Source organism: Dasypus novemcinctus, chromosome 1, assembly GCF_030445035.2.
Source record: "Dasypus novemcinctus isolate mDasNov1 chromosome 1, mDasNov1.1.hap2, whole genome shotgun sequence".
Taxonomy (NCBI): domain Eukaryota; kingdom Metazoa; phylum Chordata; class Mammalia; order Cingulata; family Dasypodidae; genus Dasypus; species Dasypus novemcinctus.
In genome coordinates, this window is record NC_080673.1 from 103,025,117 (window position 1) to 103,041,919 (window position 16,803).

At 36.9% G+C, this 16,803-nt stretch overlaps 1 protein-coding gene across 1 annotated transcript; it reads left to right on the forward strand.

Moving 5' to 3' along the window:
- Nucleotides 1–332: 332 nt before the first annotated feature.
- Nucleotides 333–11,167, forward strand: LOC101419877 (alcohol dehydrogenase S chain-like). The gene is made up of 10 exons (XM_004453697.5): nt 333–462; nt 752–822; nt 2,122–2,223; nt 2,849–2,987; nt 4,794–4,872; nt 4,983–5,202; nt 5,567–5,827; nt 8,363–8,498; nt 9,215–9,353; nt 10,999–11,167. Exons 1-10 carry the CDS (start codon nt 426–428, stop codon nt 11,021–11,023), a joined length of 1,209 nt encoding a protein of 402 aa, XP_004453754.2. The 5' UTR covers nt 333–425; the 3' UTR covers nt 11,024–11,167.
- The last annotated feature ends 5,636 nt before the right edge of the window (nt 11,168–16,803 follow it).

Sequence of the window (16,803 nt, forward strand, 5' to 3'; positions counted from 1 at the left end):
CATGCTCATCTTGAAATAAGGAAACCAAGACACAAACCAAATAAACACTGTGTCCTTGTTCAGAAGGTTTCTAAGGAACAGGATCTACCTGAACCCAAAGACCATGAACACAGCCGCTGCTCCAGGCTACCTCTGGCTCTGGGTAGATTTCGCCTCTTCATCACCATTGCCTTCCCCTTAGTACCTGGATTACTGCCTGACATGAGAAGGCCATCAGTCAGTGCTGGCTGGTATTGCCTAGAGCAGAAATACCAGGACAGAGAGCCCCTTTGCTTTTACCTTCTGGGTTTAAAACTTCTCTGCTCTGAAGAGGAGACTGCTGAATCCAGCACCTTTTTCAGCTGGCTCTCTCTGCCCTGCCTCATCCGTCCTGCTTCTTCACCTCCATGTCTACCCGCAACAAATAGGTTGGAAAATGGAGTTTAATGCAGATAAGAGAAGCCCGAACTCTAAACTACATTTGTGAGTTTGGGGAGGGAGAAAGATGAAGTAGATTGAAGAGAGAGTGATTATATTTTATTTGTGTGGAAATATTGAACCTTATGCAATCAAAATACTGTTTTGGAAATTGCCTTTTTGTAAACAAAGTTCAGTTTTGAATATGGGTTCTATGTTCTTCACAAATTATTCAACTTGGTTGGAGAAAGAACTGGTAGGTGTGGCTTATAAAACCCAGGTCACATGTACAGAATTAAGTGTTACTAATGCAAACAAAATATCTGGCAATATATCTATCTATGTCCTCAAATAGGGAGGAAGTCCACAAGAGTTCCCCAGTCCCTGGCCTGCAAAGAAAGAATCAACATGAGCACAGCAGGAAAAGTAAGTAAAAAAATTTTTTTTGGAAATATTTTCTCTATTTTATAATAAATAAATATAAATGGTTTAATTTATTGCATAATAAATAAATGGATATAGTTTTTAATCCATAATTTAAATTTTATATATCAATTAGAAGCAATAAATACTAAAATATGAAATCCTAAACTATAGTGAAGAAAAGGCTATTCCCATAATCAGTCTATTTACTCTAAATATTTCCATCCTTCTAAGGTTAAATGTCAGGTATAGAAGTGCATGAAAAAACCACACAGAGGCTGTTAACACACCGGAACCAATACACAGGACTTACTATAATCAGTGCCCATTTTCCAATTCCTCTGTTATCGTGGCATCGCCCATAGCACAAAGCCTGAAAATTGGCAGTATTTGAGAAATAAATAATGGAAATTAATTTCAAAGGAAAAAATTCCCATTGAATTGATTCAATCATATTTGCAGGTGTGTCATTTAGCTAGTACAGAAGCACTTGATCTGTACACTTTGCCACAGTGAAAACATAGTTTAAGGACCATTCATAACAATGAAAATATGTGTTTAACTCTTGAAGAACTTCTCAAATTAAGCTATCTGCGCTTGCTATTCAAACAAGCACAGTTCTCCTGATTTTAAGCTATGTGTTCATATGGAAGTGGGTTTGCATATGCCATTTGTGTTTTAACCCGTGTATTTTTGGTTCAAATATCTCTGAAAGCAGATGCTACACATAAATCAGGTAATAAAACAGATAGGCAAAAGCAATGTCCCAAATGAATAAAGTAACTAGAATCACACACAAGAGGTAGGAAGGGAAAAATAATAATATTAATAATAAAAAGGCAAACAGGGAAACAGCGAATCAAAAAAAAGAAAAAAGATTTCCAAAGTGCAGGAAACATATCTTACCTGTTATCATAAACTCAGACTGATTTGCCATAAGCAAAAAGTTGAGCAAGAGTGTAGTAGATTTTAATGAATAGACAACCTTCTGCAACATCAATGAAATAACAGTGACTCAGAAATTCATACACAAACCAAAGATTGTGCGTCTAGAATCAAACAATTAATTCAAATTTGTCTCACTTCTCATTATGTCGAATCCTGTTTCCATTTCCCTATGTTAATGCTTTACAATTTTTTTAAATGATTTTTATTACTCTCCTAACCAGAGTTTGTTCATTTTAACATAGCAGTTCTTTGTTCTACACAAGGGGTAAATGTGGCAATACAAAGATGGAAAGACAAAGCCCCTGACTTCAAGCTTTGGTGAAAACAGGTATTATCTTGTATTTGATTTTCCAGGTAATAAAATGCAAAGCAGCTGTGCTTTGGGAACTAAAGAAACCCTTGTCCATTGAGGAGGTGGAGGTCGCACCCCCCAAGGCCTATGAAGTTCGTATTAAGGTGAAACCACTTTCTGTCTCTATGTGTTTTATGTTCTTGAAAGTCTAAGTATATTAAAAGTAGAACCAACTTAGAACCCATTGAGAAGATTTTTATATAAATTATGGTAATCATTACAATGGAACTACATTTATTGTCAGGAAAGATATAAATAGTACATGTCACTAAAATTGTTAGGTTGATCAGCGTGATCCCAATAAAAAGGAAGAGTACTATTCCGAAACTATAAAAAGAATGTGTGTGTTCGTAGAGAAATTAAATATAAAAAGATATATATCAATATTTCATAATGGTAGATGTTAAAATATAAAGGATTATTTTCTGGGTGATAATGTGAAATTTCTATAGAGAGCATGCGTTAGTGTATATTATATAAGACTTTACATGTTACAGAAACAATTTTTTGCAATTATACCAAATTGTCTAATGTAAGAAAAGAAAGGGAATGATAATATCAAACTAAATAATCTCAGGGATTAAATGAATTTTTTCATTTGGGAAGAGTAGGCATTAGCAAAATTCTGAAAATTCTAGAAATCCAACTTCAGGGAATTGGATGCATTAAGTCTCTCTGTGGACCATACATTTATTTATCTGAATCGAATCACTCTACTTTCCCCGACAGACTGTGGCCACAGGGATCTGTCAGTCAGATGACCATGCGATAAATGAGGATCTTCTCACTCCACTTCCTGTGATTTTAGGCCACGAGGCAGCTGGCATCGTGGAGAGCGTTGGCGAAGGGGTGACTGCAGTCAAACCAGGTAAAGGAATCATACTCAGGGAATGTGTCTTTTTTTTTTTTTTTTAAGATATATAGGTCACAAAAGTTACATTAAAAAATATAAGAGGTTCCCATTTACCCCACATGCCACTCCACCCCACTAATCCCACGTTAACAACCTTTTTCATTATTGTGGCACATTCATTGCCTTTGGTAAATACATTTTGGGCACTGCTGTACCACATGGATAATAGTTTACATTCTAGCTTACACTCTGCCCAGTATATTCAGTGTGTTATGGCAGGATATATAATGTCCAGCATCTTTCCTGCAATATCATTTAGGACAACTCCAAGTCCTGGAAATGCCCCCACATCACATCTCTTCTCCCCTCTCCCTGCCCTGCAACTCCATGGCCACTTTCTCCACATCAACATTACAATTTCTTCCATTGCTTGTCACAGTAGTTCTTTGGAGAATACGAGTAAGTCCACTCTAATCCATATTTTATTCCTCCATCCTGTGGACGCTGAAATGTTGATGTCCACTACACCTCTAATTTGAGAGTGGGCTTTGTTCAGGTCCCACAAGGTCATACATCGTGGATGAGGAAACTGAGGCAGGGGGAAGAAAAAGATCTTCACAAGACCCCAGCAATGGAGCCTGTTCACTGATTCCTCTTCCTATGTGGCCTCCCTTCTTGAACATGGAACAAATGAAACAGTCCAGAGGGAGGGACAAGGCAGAAAGAATCCTGCCGGAAGAGTGTCTATTTTATTACTTTAACCAGACCTAAAAATGTCTGATTATGAATACTGACTAAATATTTATTTTTAGCATTTAATTTATACTAATTGTGTTTTGTATTGATGCAGATGAATAATTTAGAGGTAAGGGCGAATTCAATAGAAAATTTCTATGTTATCAAATCCACCTAAAGATTATTAAATGTGTTTAGTCCAATCATTATTTTGATTGTATGGAAGAGGTTGCATGGTTGATTAAAGTAAAAATTATGTTAAATTTTTTAAATTTCCTTAGCCAGTATATATAATCTCTTCCTTTACCAAATATTTAACTGACCCATGAACAGAAAAAATGATGTTGTCTGGTTTGAGTTTGAACTTTTTATATTCCCTGTTTACAAAAATATGCATAATAAAATGACACCCTTGCTTTTACCCCTGCTCCCTCTACCATAGGAAAAAAGAGATAATTCACAAACTTAATTATCTGCCTAATGTAAGTCAAGGTTTCTTCTTCTACAAGAAAGTGCCTCTCTTAGGAAAGATAGAAGTATTCAGAGAAATTTTGCAAATTCCTCCTATTTCTCTTACATTTTAGTATTCCTTTAAAAGTACTAAACAAAAGCTAAGCATTCACTTCCTAGTAAGAAAAGCAAGAGATTTTAAAATCCATTGTTACTAAACCCTCAATATTATTATAACCCAAACTATTACAAAATGTCATATCACCATTATGGTGGTCATCACACAACTAAAATTTATATTAACATTTATAGTGAGAGTATTTATTAATTAAAGATGAAGTGAGATGAAGTGGATAAGGCCCTAGTAGCAATTCACATGTGATAAAAGACATTTATTCATGGAGTAAAATAATACTAATTCATGTTGTTTTCCATATTTGCATTCTTCTTTGCAAATCCTCAGGACCATAAAAAAAAAATTGGTAAAAAAATCACCAGTGACAGTGGTGATTTCACTCTATTTCTTGGGAAATCTTTCTGAGACATAAGCCTCTAATATATATATTTATGCTTAGTTTCCTGTTCTATTAATTCTTGGGTAGAAATTTAATATTAAATTGCTTTATCTTCCTCCAGGTGATAAAGTCATCCCAGTGGGTCTTCCCCAGTGTGGAAAATGTGCCGTTTGTAAACACCCAGAAGCCAACTACTGCAGGTAAATGGAGTAGGTCTCTTTTCATTTTCATGTAGAGCTAATTAGGTAACACATCAGGTGAGCTCCTGTCTCATGCCCATCTGCTCCTGTCTCTCTGTCACACTGACTAGTATGACGAAATATCAGGCGACCCTGCAAGACGGCACCACCAGGTTCACCTGCAGAGGGAAGCCCATCCACCACTTCATCAACACCAGCACCTTCTCTGAGTACACAGTGGTGGATGAGATCTCAGTGGTCAAGATCGATGCAGCTGCCCCACTGGAGAAAGTCTGCCTCATTGGCTGCGGATTTTCTACTGGTTATGGGTCTGCAGTCAATGTTGCCAAAGTAAGAATGACAACAAGCAATAATTTCACGTATACTCAGATTGTCGAGAAACCTTTTCCCCCAGGCCTCATGAATAATTCCTCTAAATTAAGTGACAGCTTTCCTCCTTAAACTATAAGAGCTCTGACATACTCTACAGAATTTGGATATGATATGGATAGAATGTGGCCCCAGAAGGAATTGAGAGCATGTCCCAAAGAAATTGACCAGGTTATCAGAGACAAACAAGCTGTTCATACTTCAGCAGGGTAGACAGAGAAGTCCAAATACTTCTTGATAAGCACCAAGGGTTGACACTTTATCCAGCTTAGACTGTTGCTAACAATCATTACTTAATTCATTCTTGTCCTATCTGAAAATACAGGTCACCCCGGGCTCCACCTGTGCTGTGTTTGGCCTTGGAGGAGTTGGCTTGTCTGCCATCATCGGCTGTAAGGCAGCTGGAGCAGCCAGGATCATTGGGGTGGATATCAACAAAGACAAATTTGCAAAAGCCAAAGACCTGGGGGCCATTGAGTGCATCTGCCCTCAGGATTTCAAGAAACCCATCCATGAGGTGCTGAAGGAAATGACTGGGGGTGGCGTGGACTTTTCATTTGAAGCCGTTGGTCAGATCGACTCTGTGGTATGTACATGACAAATGTTGATTAGTGCTTGTGGAATCGAGGGCTTGTTTTTAAAGAACAGAATATAGTATCATTTAAATGTACTCTTATTAAATTATGAATTGCAATATTCTGTCCCCTGTTTCTTATCTATGATTACTTTATTCATCATTAAAAGAGTATTAGTCAAAGGGGTGCTGATGCAAAGTACCAGGAATCTGTTGGTTTTTATAAAGGGTATATATTTGGGTAAAAAGCTTAAGCTTACACTTACGATGTCCTACAGGGTCCAACTCAAGGTACCATAAAGGTACTGTCTCACCAAAGTTGGTTGCCACATGTTAAAGAAAGTCGATTGCTGATCTCTGCAATGGTTCAGCCTTCCTCTCAAGGCTTGGTGGGCCCAGCTTCTTCCTATCTCAGCTGTAAGCTGGAAGATTCCTTTTTGTTTGTGTGTGGCCTTCTCTATGGCACAGGGCTCTGGTCTCCTCAGCTGCAAACTATCAGGTGAATGGCCCAAGACTTTAGCATTTGAGACTTCTCCTTTCTGTCACAAGGCAGGACCAAAATGACCAAGTTTTCTCCTTTTCTGTGTCTTCTGTGTGTCTGTTTCTTTCAGCCCACCAAGGGATTAGGTACTCAACCCTGAGTTATACCCTACTGACAATGGTGGAATCAAAGCTCTAATTTGATTTATTTGAGTATTATCAACTTTAAATCTTTAAATTTAATACAAACATGCCCAGAAGAACAGATGGGTTAACAAAAAAAAATGAATATCTTTTTGGCGTTCATAAATAACATCAAACTGCTTTGAAAGGAAACTTTCATTGCTGCAGTTCAGCAAACATATCTCACATCATAGTTTCCATGTAGAGTTTATTATATATTAAGTCATTATAAATATATTCTTATAAAATGTTAGTAAAAAAATTCAAACTTAAGATAAAATAAACCATACAAATCTATTCTCAAACTGAGTTCTTATTTTCCCCATATACTTAACAAAAATGTTTTAATAAATTTTGTTTAATAAATATATTTCTTTTACAAGAATACTTTGACTTATGGAATAATGAACAAATATACCCAAAATAAATCATTTTATTTTTAAAAATATATATGCTCTGAAAAAATTACCATTTAATGCATTGCTAGATATTCCCAAAGCAGGTATCTTAGGGCTTGTCATTTAATCAGCACCCAATCTCCATGTTTGGGACTGAAACCTAAAAATGATTGACAGATTTTCCTATCAAACAAATTTAATGCAGACATATCCAATAGCAATACAAGCACGTACAATAATGTTAAAGAGCATACAATTCTCACAATCAGTATAAGCATAAAATGGCATTACATGCATAAGAAAACTGAGCCACCTGGATAGGGGTAAAACTCAGTTAATTTCACTGGGTGCTATAATAAAACACTATTTCCAATCTTGAAGCGCTTACTTATGTTTGTAATGCTCATAATATTACTTTCAATAAATACAAGTATCATCTATTGTGATGGCTACCATGTCTCCAAATACATCTCACATAACCAGAATTCTCTAGAACCTACTGACAAAGTTGAGATTCCCCAGTAAGCTGCAGCAGCGTTCTTGCTGAGCAGGAATGCCCTATGAGTACTGATCTTTGCAGTCTTGATCTGGGACAATATCCCACTGACAACTGAACTTCCAAGAGAATCCAACTTTTGTAAGATGGCAGTTTGTTTCCTTGGGATCTTTTTTATTGTTTTTCTCCTGTATTCGTACATAGACATAGATCATACTTTCTTCAATGGTGACAAACATCTGATAACCACAAGATCTATGGATGTCTGATCTTCTAAATCATATGCCAAACCTGAAGGATTGAGAAGTCCACATTCCTGTGGAATCCTAAACCATTTTCTCTCTACAGAGTGTACTCAAAACTTTAGAACAAGGAATTCTGGATTGTCTTTTGAGATTCTGGAATAAGAGGTGAAGTTTAAAGTAAAACCAATATACACTTTCGGGAGATAAAAATAACATGTATAAAAAGTACAATTTAGAGATGAACAATAAAATAAGAATCTAATATAAAGAAGTGCATCCATTGGACAAGAGGCAAATTTTAATGATGCAATTGATGAAACATTTTGTACACCATCAAAATACCTGAGCTAAGTACAAGGTCAAAGCTACCTACTAAATAAATAAATAAGAAATGATTAACCTCTTCATGGATTGTCCTAAGATTCTTATGATGATGAAAAATTACCCTTTTAGAGGAAGCAGCTTCATCTATGTTTAATAATATTTGCCTCTTGAATACATTTTAAGAAAAAAAGTGTGCAGACATAATTACCTACATAAGTTCTCTATCCAAAAATATTTTCTGTATCTTCCCTCATGTCACAGCCACTAATATACACAAAAATGTGAACAGAGAATCAAAAGACATAACCTGTCTTTGAAGTACCAAACTCCAGGCCAATAACGTATGAATTTTTGTAGTGTACCATGAGGAGAAACTATCAGAGAACCTATTTTAACAATTCTAAAAATAATTTCATTCCAGCTTGAGGCCCTGTCATGCTGTCATGAGGCATTTGGCATGAGTGTCATTATTGGGGTGCCTCCATCTTCCCAAAATCTCTCCGTGAACCCTATTTTGCTGTTGTCTGGACGCACCTGGAAAGGCACATTTTTTGGTGGTATGTAGTTAAGTTTAACTATTATTAATTACTATTATACTCAGGTTTTGTTCTGTTTTATAAATGGTGGTAGGGTTCAATGGGACCTCATATATATATATTTTTAATGTGATATTATTACAAAGTCAATTTAAAAAAGTCAAAAAATAAATAAATAAATAAATGACAATGTTCGGTTTTGAAAAACAATGTGGTCGAAGATAAATTAGAGGTCCTGATGCATTTTTGGTCTCCAATCAAATAGATGTGGAACTAGTGCACGGTGAAACTCTCAAGACACAATTTCTGATATCCCAATTTACTACCTAGGGACTATAGCAAAAATTCTTTAGATACTGGTGGCTGTAAAATATACTGAAATATCCTATAGGACTGAGAACCTCCATAGCAATTGTCCATTTCTGCAACCTTTGCTCAAATTTAGACAACTGCTAAATTGACCTCTGTATTTGGGCATAATCATCTGTACTAGAATTCTGCAATGAGAGAGCTGATAATGAAGGACCCTAATTTAAGAAGGTTAAGCAACAACAAAAACAGTAAAATCACTACAAAACGATGTTAAAGCACATGATCTCTTATAACCCAAGTAATAGCAATATGTGGAATAAGGCTCATTTTATACACTTTGATTTTAATTCTCTTTGAAATGTCTCCCACCAATTATACTCTTTAACACTTCCTTAATCTACCAATGATGTCTTCTTATTTTCTAGGCTTTAAGAGTAAAGATTCTGTCTCCAAACTTGTAGCTGATTTTTTGGCCAAAAAGTTTCCACTTGATCCATTAATAACCCATGTTTTGCCTTTTGAAAAAATAAATGAAGGATTTGAACTTCTTCGATCTGGAAAAAGGTAGATTTATATATATGTGTGTGTGTGTGTATCATGGGAGTTAGGCTAACATGGAAAAATATTTTTCTCAGAGATATGACCTATCTATGAGAAGGTGGAAAGCAAGGTTGTCCCTCACAAATTCATTTGCATGTAGAACATTTTATCTTACTGGTAGACTCCAAGAGTAGTTACCTTGCTTTTACTATTCTGCTAAAACCAGATTCTGTGGCTTTCCACAAACCTGCCTGACAGAGCACTCCAGCCTCTGGACAGGTGGGCACTCACTCTGAAAGGAAAGAGGATCAGATTCACCCAGTCACCCTCAGACCATGGAGCCCCCACAGCCTCTGCCTGGCCCCTAATGCAGCCTGACCTTCAATGGATGGGGATTTAGATTATGATCAGGACGCCCAGAAATTTCAGCAAAGGAGGAGGTGGAGCTACACTGGCGTTGTTGTTCCTACATATCTTCATGGTTTTTCATAAAAGACACCACCTGTTATTGTTATTTCTTTTAGATGTATTTAAAATATTCTCACAAATGAAAGTTACTAAAAAAAGGTAGCATCCAAAATCCTCTTTTAAAAAATATCTAGCAATTTAAGCCCATAATATTTTGTGTTTCTAATATTTAAATTTTACCTTCACTTAATAAGGTGAATTTTGTTGCCTGGATTGATACGAGGCACAACTAGTAATAAGCCGTTTTCTCAAACTTCACCGTCTAGTTCGACAGACCATATTTTTCTGCAACCTGACACTGCTTCTCATGAGGGTTGCAGTTTAAATACTCTATCTTAGGCAAGCAGAGGCATATCATATTTTACTAAACATTATATACAATTATATATACAAGTATATATATATTCTAGAGAAAGCAAAGAAACATGTATCTACAAAGCACCAGCTAATATATAAAGTGTCTTCCCTGCATTATCTCATGTGATTTCAAATGAATGCTGATATCTAGTCTTAATTTCACTATATAAGAAAGGAGAAAATAAGACTCAGAGAGAACATGTTGTTAGTAAACAAGGGAGACAGTATTCAATGTTAGACCTGTTTCTTAACCAAGGCAACTTATTTTATATTACAATGTACAAGTGCACAAGAACTCAGACATGCATACATAAAGGCAAATATATATGTACAGATACACATTCTTGTGTGTTTATATATATATATATATATATATATATATATGTAATGTGCTACACCATAGTCAACAAATATTATCATTGTTTCTTGGCATTTTTGTTTAGGCTGAGGTTTAAATGGGATAACCCATGAAAAGCATCGAAAAACTACATGGCAGAGAGCAAGAAATTATTGCAAGTTACTACCCATTACCATTTTATATTAATATGCCAGTCACTAGTGATTCCAAAAATGATTTTTGAATATGTTGCTCTAGAATGAAGTCCAAAGGAAGGCATGTTACAATGTTATGAGTGAGGCTTATGGTTAAGAAAACTCAGAGAGAAGGATTAAAAATAAGCTTCCTTTTTATGTGCTTGCACATGAATGTAAAGAGATGGGAACTGAGTGGCTGAAACACAACCAGGTTTCCCACAAGACAAACCACAAATACATCTTGGACTCATGAAAAGGAGTATCAAATATCTTGTGTGAAAGTAATTGATATGTTTCTTTTCTATATCAGTATCCGTACAGTGCTGACCTTCTGATCCACATGGACGCTTTCACTTACACCCACCTTCTGACTGCCCCAGGCCCGCATCACCTAGGACACCAGCCAAACAGCATCGACTCTGCCCTTGGGAGACGTTATCAATAAATACACGTGGGAGCATTCCCAGAGAAACAGAAATCACTGGAAAACTTGTGTGTGTGTGTTTAATATAAATTATTCTTAGAATACTTTTAGATTTACAGAAAATTTGCACAGAAAGTTTTCTCAATATACACCCTCCACTACATTTTTGGGCAATTTGTCCTATTCCTATCATTTGCATTAATGGGATACATTCTACACAATATTGATATATTATTATTATTAACGAAAGTCCAAGGGTACTTTATTTGTTTTTTAATCTGCTAACATCTTTGTCTTTTTGATGTATCTCTACACTGCACGGGGATCTCTGCCTCTCCTCACCACGCAGGTCTGGGATACCTTTTTATTTTTTTACCAGAAGGTCCCAGGATTGAACCAGTTCCTACATATGGTAAATGGGAGCTCAACTGCTTGAGCCGCAGCTGCTTACCCCACCAGTTATTTTAGGTTCACACTTTGTGTTGCACAGTTCTGTGGATTTTTACAAATGCATAATCTCATATATCTACCATTACAATATCATACAAGTTTTTTCTGTGCCCGAAAAAGTCTCTGTGCTCCCTGAAATCACTTCTCAAGCAATTGTCTGAACTTCAAGAGAGAAACAGGTGAACTGAAAATCAGCTAAGTAATGGAAGCAAGTAAAATTTCCTTACTAATCATTCTATACGTGTTCTCTGTCACTGAGTAGGGATACTTCTTGTACTTTAAAGCCTTAATGAATCTTTGCTTCCTTTGGTCAATGCAGCCCAGGGATGGGACCATTCATTATTTGTGCCCCCAACACACACTTGATGGCCTAATTTGCTTGTAGCCATTGACTTCTATTTCCATAAACTCCACCTGTGTTTTGCAGCTTATGAAATATTCAAAAGCTCTAGGGTAAAAACTGTAGCATGAGACTGTATAGTTCAGAGTTAAAAGTGGAGAAGATCCAGATCTAAATCCTGGGAGTTGTATCCATTTTCCTAAAGTAAAGGGAATTGGTTTTTACTGTTTATACTGTTTGCTTACAGTGAATATAGGATATTCACTTGAAATAAAGGCAGGTTTATTGCCAAATGGGAAGTGATTTTGGATATTCAAGGGAAAACTAAACTATTTTTAGTACTGTACTCAACATATCAGTAATCCTTACTCAATTAAATTAAACAGTTAGTCTTCCTAATTACAACTGACTAACAATTGAGATAGAATCATTGAAAACTAATATACGAACTTGAAGAACAGGGATAGTAATAAAGCCATCGTGAACTCAGCATGTAAACTGAATTTACTAAAAAATGGCACAACTGGAACAAGACCCTGGTGAAGGGAGGAAAGAGTAAAGACAAATGAGTTTATATGCTAAGAGACTTCACAGTGAGTCTGGGGGTCATTCGAGAGGTAACCCTTATGCATGTCTCGGCAGGAGCTCATTGACTGACACAGTAAATATTGCCTCAAATGGCAGGTCTTCTGAGGGCTCTGGAGACATCCACACATTATAGGTGAGGCTGACACCTGAGGAGTTTAGTACCCTGCCCAAGGGCTCTACTTTGGAATTTATGCTTCCCAGTGTGACTGAGTTGGTCTTGGTTTTCCTACACACGGATCTTCTGCCCCTTATATTTGAACCTATAGTTACTAATAGAATTGATAGGTTTATGTACGAAAGACTTAAATCTTTGGGCTTGCCATGTGCCAGTTGGGCCCTGAATCTCAAAGATTTGCAATACCTACTCTCCAGTTCACTGGACTCACCCAGGACAATGCCCATTCCAAGAAACAGAGAGTCTGCAAATGCATCCATCTGTCCCATCCATCTGTCCCATGGGATCTAAGACCCCTCTCAATTAGAAGCAGAGTGTGCATTACCATCCCAGAATCCTCAGGATTGGGGAATGAATGATGGAGTAGAGTAGGTGCACTGGTATTCTACAATAGACTTATTGTGATTCCAGCAATGGAAGAACTTTATCACTGATGTGGAGGCAGGGGCCATTGGAGATTCTGAGGGGAAGGAGACAGATAAAGTCAGTGTAATATGAGGGCATTTTCAGGACATTGGAATTGTCCTGAATGACATTGCAATGACTGATACAAGCTATTATATGTCTTCTCATAATTACAAAATTATGCAAGAGAGAGTTTAAAGTATAATGTAAACTGCAATCCATGCTTAGCAGCAATGTTCCAATATGTATTAATCAATTGTAATGAATGGGAAGTGTGGGAGAGGTGGGAAGTGGGGCATATGGGAATCCCTTACATTTCTGATGTAACATTTTTATAGTCTAAGAATGGATGAAAAAATAAACAATCTCATGCACTGGTCATCCAAAAAAAAAAGAATGGAACTATGTGGTTGAAAGGGAAAATCTAAAGTCATATATATTACTAGAAAGAAAGCTTAAAACTGCAACAGGTAAATGTATAAGAGTGAGACCTCATGTAAAATATATGTAAGTGTAATATTGCAAACATAAGACTATTTTTCCAAATATAAACACAAATAAACTATAGAGATGGAAACAGAATAGCAACTATGTATGGCAGAGTGAACAGAGAGATTGGGAGGTGATGAGCTCCTTTGTCTGATTTTTTGTTGTTGTTTTTTAAAGATTTATTTATTTCTCTCCCCTTTCCCTACTCCCACCCCAGTTATCTGTTCTCTGTGTCTATTTGCTGCGTCTTCTTTGTCCGCTTCTGTTGTTGTCAGTGGCACAGGAATCTGTGTTTCTTTTTATTGCATCATCTTGTCATGAAAGCTCTCCGTGAGTGCTGCGCCATTCCTGGGGAGGCTGCACTTTCTTTTGCGTTGTGCGGCTCTCCTTACGGGGTGCACTCCTTGTACATGGGGCTCCCCTAGCGGGGACACCCCTTGCACACATCAGCACTGCGCATGGGCCAGCTCCACACAGGTCAAAGAGGCCCAGGGTTTGAACCGTGGACCTCCCATGTGGCAGACGGACGCCCTAACCACTGGGCCAAGTCCACCGCCCTGGCTGGTTTTTCTTTATTTATTATTACTATTTGAATACTGAAATACTCTAATAATGATAGAAGTGATGAATGCACAATTATGTGATTATAACAAATACCACTGATTATGCACTTTTGATGGATTGATGCTTTATTAAAATGTATGAATATAAAAGAAAAAAGAAATTGCACAAGCTTCTAGGCAAAAGGATATACGCACACATACCCAGAGATGCATTTTTGCAAGAATGTTTTCATCTATTAACTACCATGTTGTAAATTATTCAATACTGCTGGAATTAGTTGAATGAAGTAAATATATGAAACACATGGCACCTGTTTGATATTCCTATGGTGCTCACAGGGAAAGAGTTGCAATTTTTGCTTCATCGTTAAGGTGTCATGAGAAGTTTAGTTATAAGACTTCAACTCCTACACTCTGATTTATTGGACTTACCCCACTCAGCTAACATGGAGTTGAAGAATGTCAACCACCACACCATGGAGCCTACAGTGCCTACAACTGAAAGCAGGAGGATTGCATCCAGTATCCATGTGGAATCTAAGGCCCCTCTTGACATAGATGTGCAATGGACACAACCAATCCAATGTCCACAAAGAAAATGTGGCATTGGTGTGGGAAGGGTGGCCATGGTGGCTGCTGGGTGCGGGGAATGGGAGGAAGAGATGAGATGTGAAGGCGTTTTCGGACTTGGAGTTGTCCTGGGTGGTGCTTCACAGACAATTACGGGACATTGTAGATCCCCCCAGGGCCCACTGGATGGAACGTGGGAGAGTGTGGGCTATGATGTGGACCATTAACTATGAGGGGCAGCAATGCCCAGAGATGTACTTACCAAATGCAATGGATGTGTCATGATGATGGGAGAGAGTGTTGCTGTGGGGGGAGTGGGGGGTGGGGGTGGTGGGATTGAATGGGACTTCATATTTTTTGAATGTAATATTTTTTAAAAAATGAATTAAAAAAAAAGAAAAGAAAAGTTTAGTTATAGTTACATATTTATTTCAAAAGTTCCTATTTTTTGCCATATCTACTACCTACTTGATAAAATGGACAGTACTCCAGATTTACAGAAAATGGCCTACACCTTACTATGTTACATTCAGTAAGTCATTCAAATATTCTGAGACTATTTGTCACTTTTTCTTAAAAATACAGTACCAACACATGACATCATTATGAAGATTAAGGAGATGATGCTGGTAGAAGAATTGTGTAAATATGAATCATCACGTAAACTTAGGAATAGTGTAATTATGTTGTCCAATATGCTGAAGGAGATGTTGAGCAGACTTCAGAACATCCCTGAATTAAATCACAGGACACTTCCTATTGCTGGGTTCTCTGTGAGTTTCATATTAGTGGTGATGAAGTGGGATCCAGAGAAAGTAGAGAGTTTTTTAAAAGCACAGGAGAGAAAATGGACATAAAATGTTTCTGTTTGTTCAAAGGCTATATCCAGCTCCAACCCACCTCCCTCAGAAATTGTGGGAGGTGGATAAGACTGGAGAGTAGAAAGGCACTGTCAAATGTTATCACAGACTGGCAAAGGCCTTCATGGGCTGTGCAGTGTGGGGTCATAAGTCCCTTCCACACCCAAACATTACTCTATATTGTCATTAACGTTGTTGGAGAAGAACACAGGGTAAAGTCAAAGTCAAAGGGGAATTCTAGAGTAGCTCTAATCCATTGGTTCTCTAACAGTGTATATAGTCAGGGTGTCCTAGAGGCTCCCTAAAATTTTATTTTTATATTAGAATTTTGTTTCATCCTAAAATAGAGAACTTTCATGTTTACTGGTCTACCCAAAAATATATACTCTGTGAATGTGCATTCAACTTTTAGTCTTAGACTCCATGGAGCACTTAGGCAGAGGGAAGAAACTTTCACAGTTTAAAGATAAAGAATTACATGTTGATGGTTTAACTAGCATCCCTGAAACACTGACTAAATCTATCCAGGAAAAGAATATAAACAAGTAATAGATATACTGGAAACTCTGAATATTCCTTAGCTACTTTACAAATCACATGAACTGATCTTGGATTAGAAATCAATTTGGGAGAATAAGTTAAAAATTACACAGAAATTGAAATAGAGGGAGGAAAAGTCTATATTTGCTCATTTCATAACAAAACTCCTGACATTTACTTCTTTAGCAAATGATTATTGCAGAAATTAACTCTGTGCAGTGTCCTACAAAAATTTAACACTAACAATCGTATTGAAGTGGGTTATATTCTATTTATCAAACATCTCACACTATTTAGGAAGGAGCAATTGTTTAAGGAGAAAAATGGAAGTGGGTGGGACTAAAATAAAATCAAAATAGAAAGGAGATTCTATACTTGTGACGGAACAGCCTAATGATGAGACTGCTGGTCATACACATGGACTTTGCTCGATTCATTGACTTGCAAGCTAGGGGGAAGAGATACATCTGCTAAGTGATATCACAAAATCAAGAACACCCAAAAGTCATTTACTACCTTGCACTCAAAGATAACTGGAGAGAAAAATACCTAGTTCCTCTCCAATCTGCCTTTTGAGCTAGGTAGTGAGTCATAAAATAATTCAGTAGATTAATTATGAATGAAGCAGATCAGAAAAATACCAATAATTTGCATCTAATTATCAATTTTAGAGATGCCCTGAATGATTAGTGTCATTTATACCTACAAATA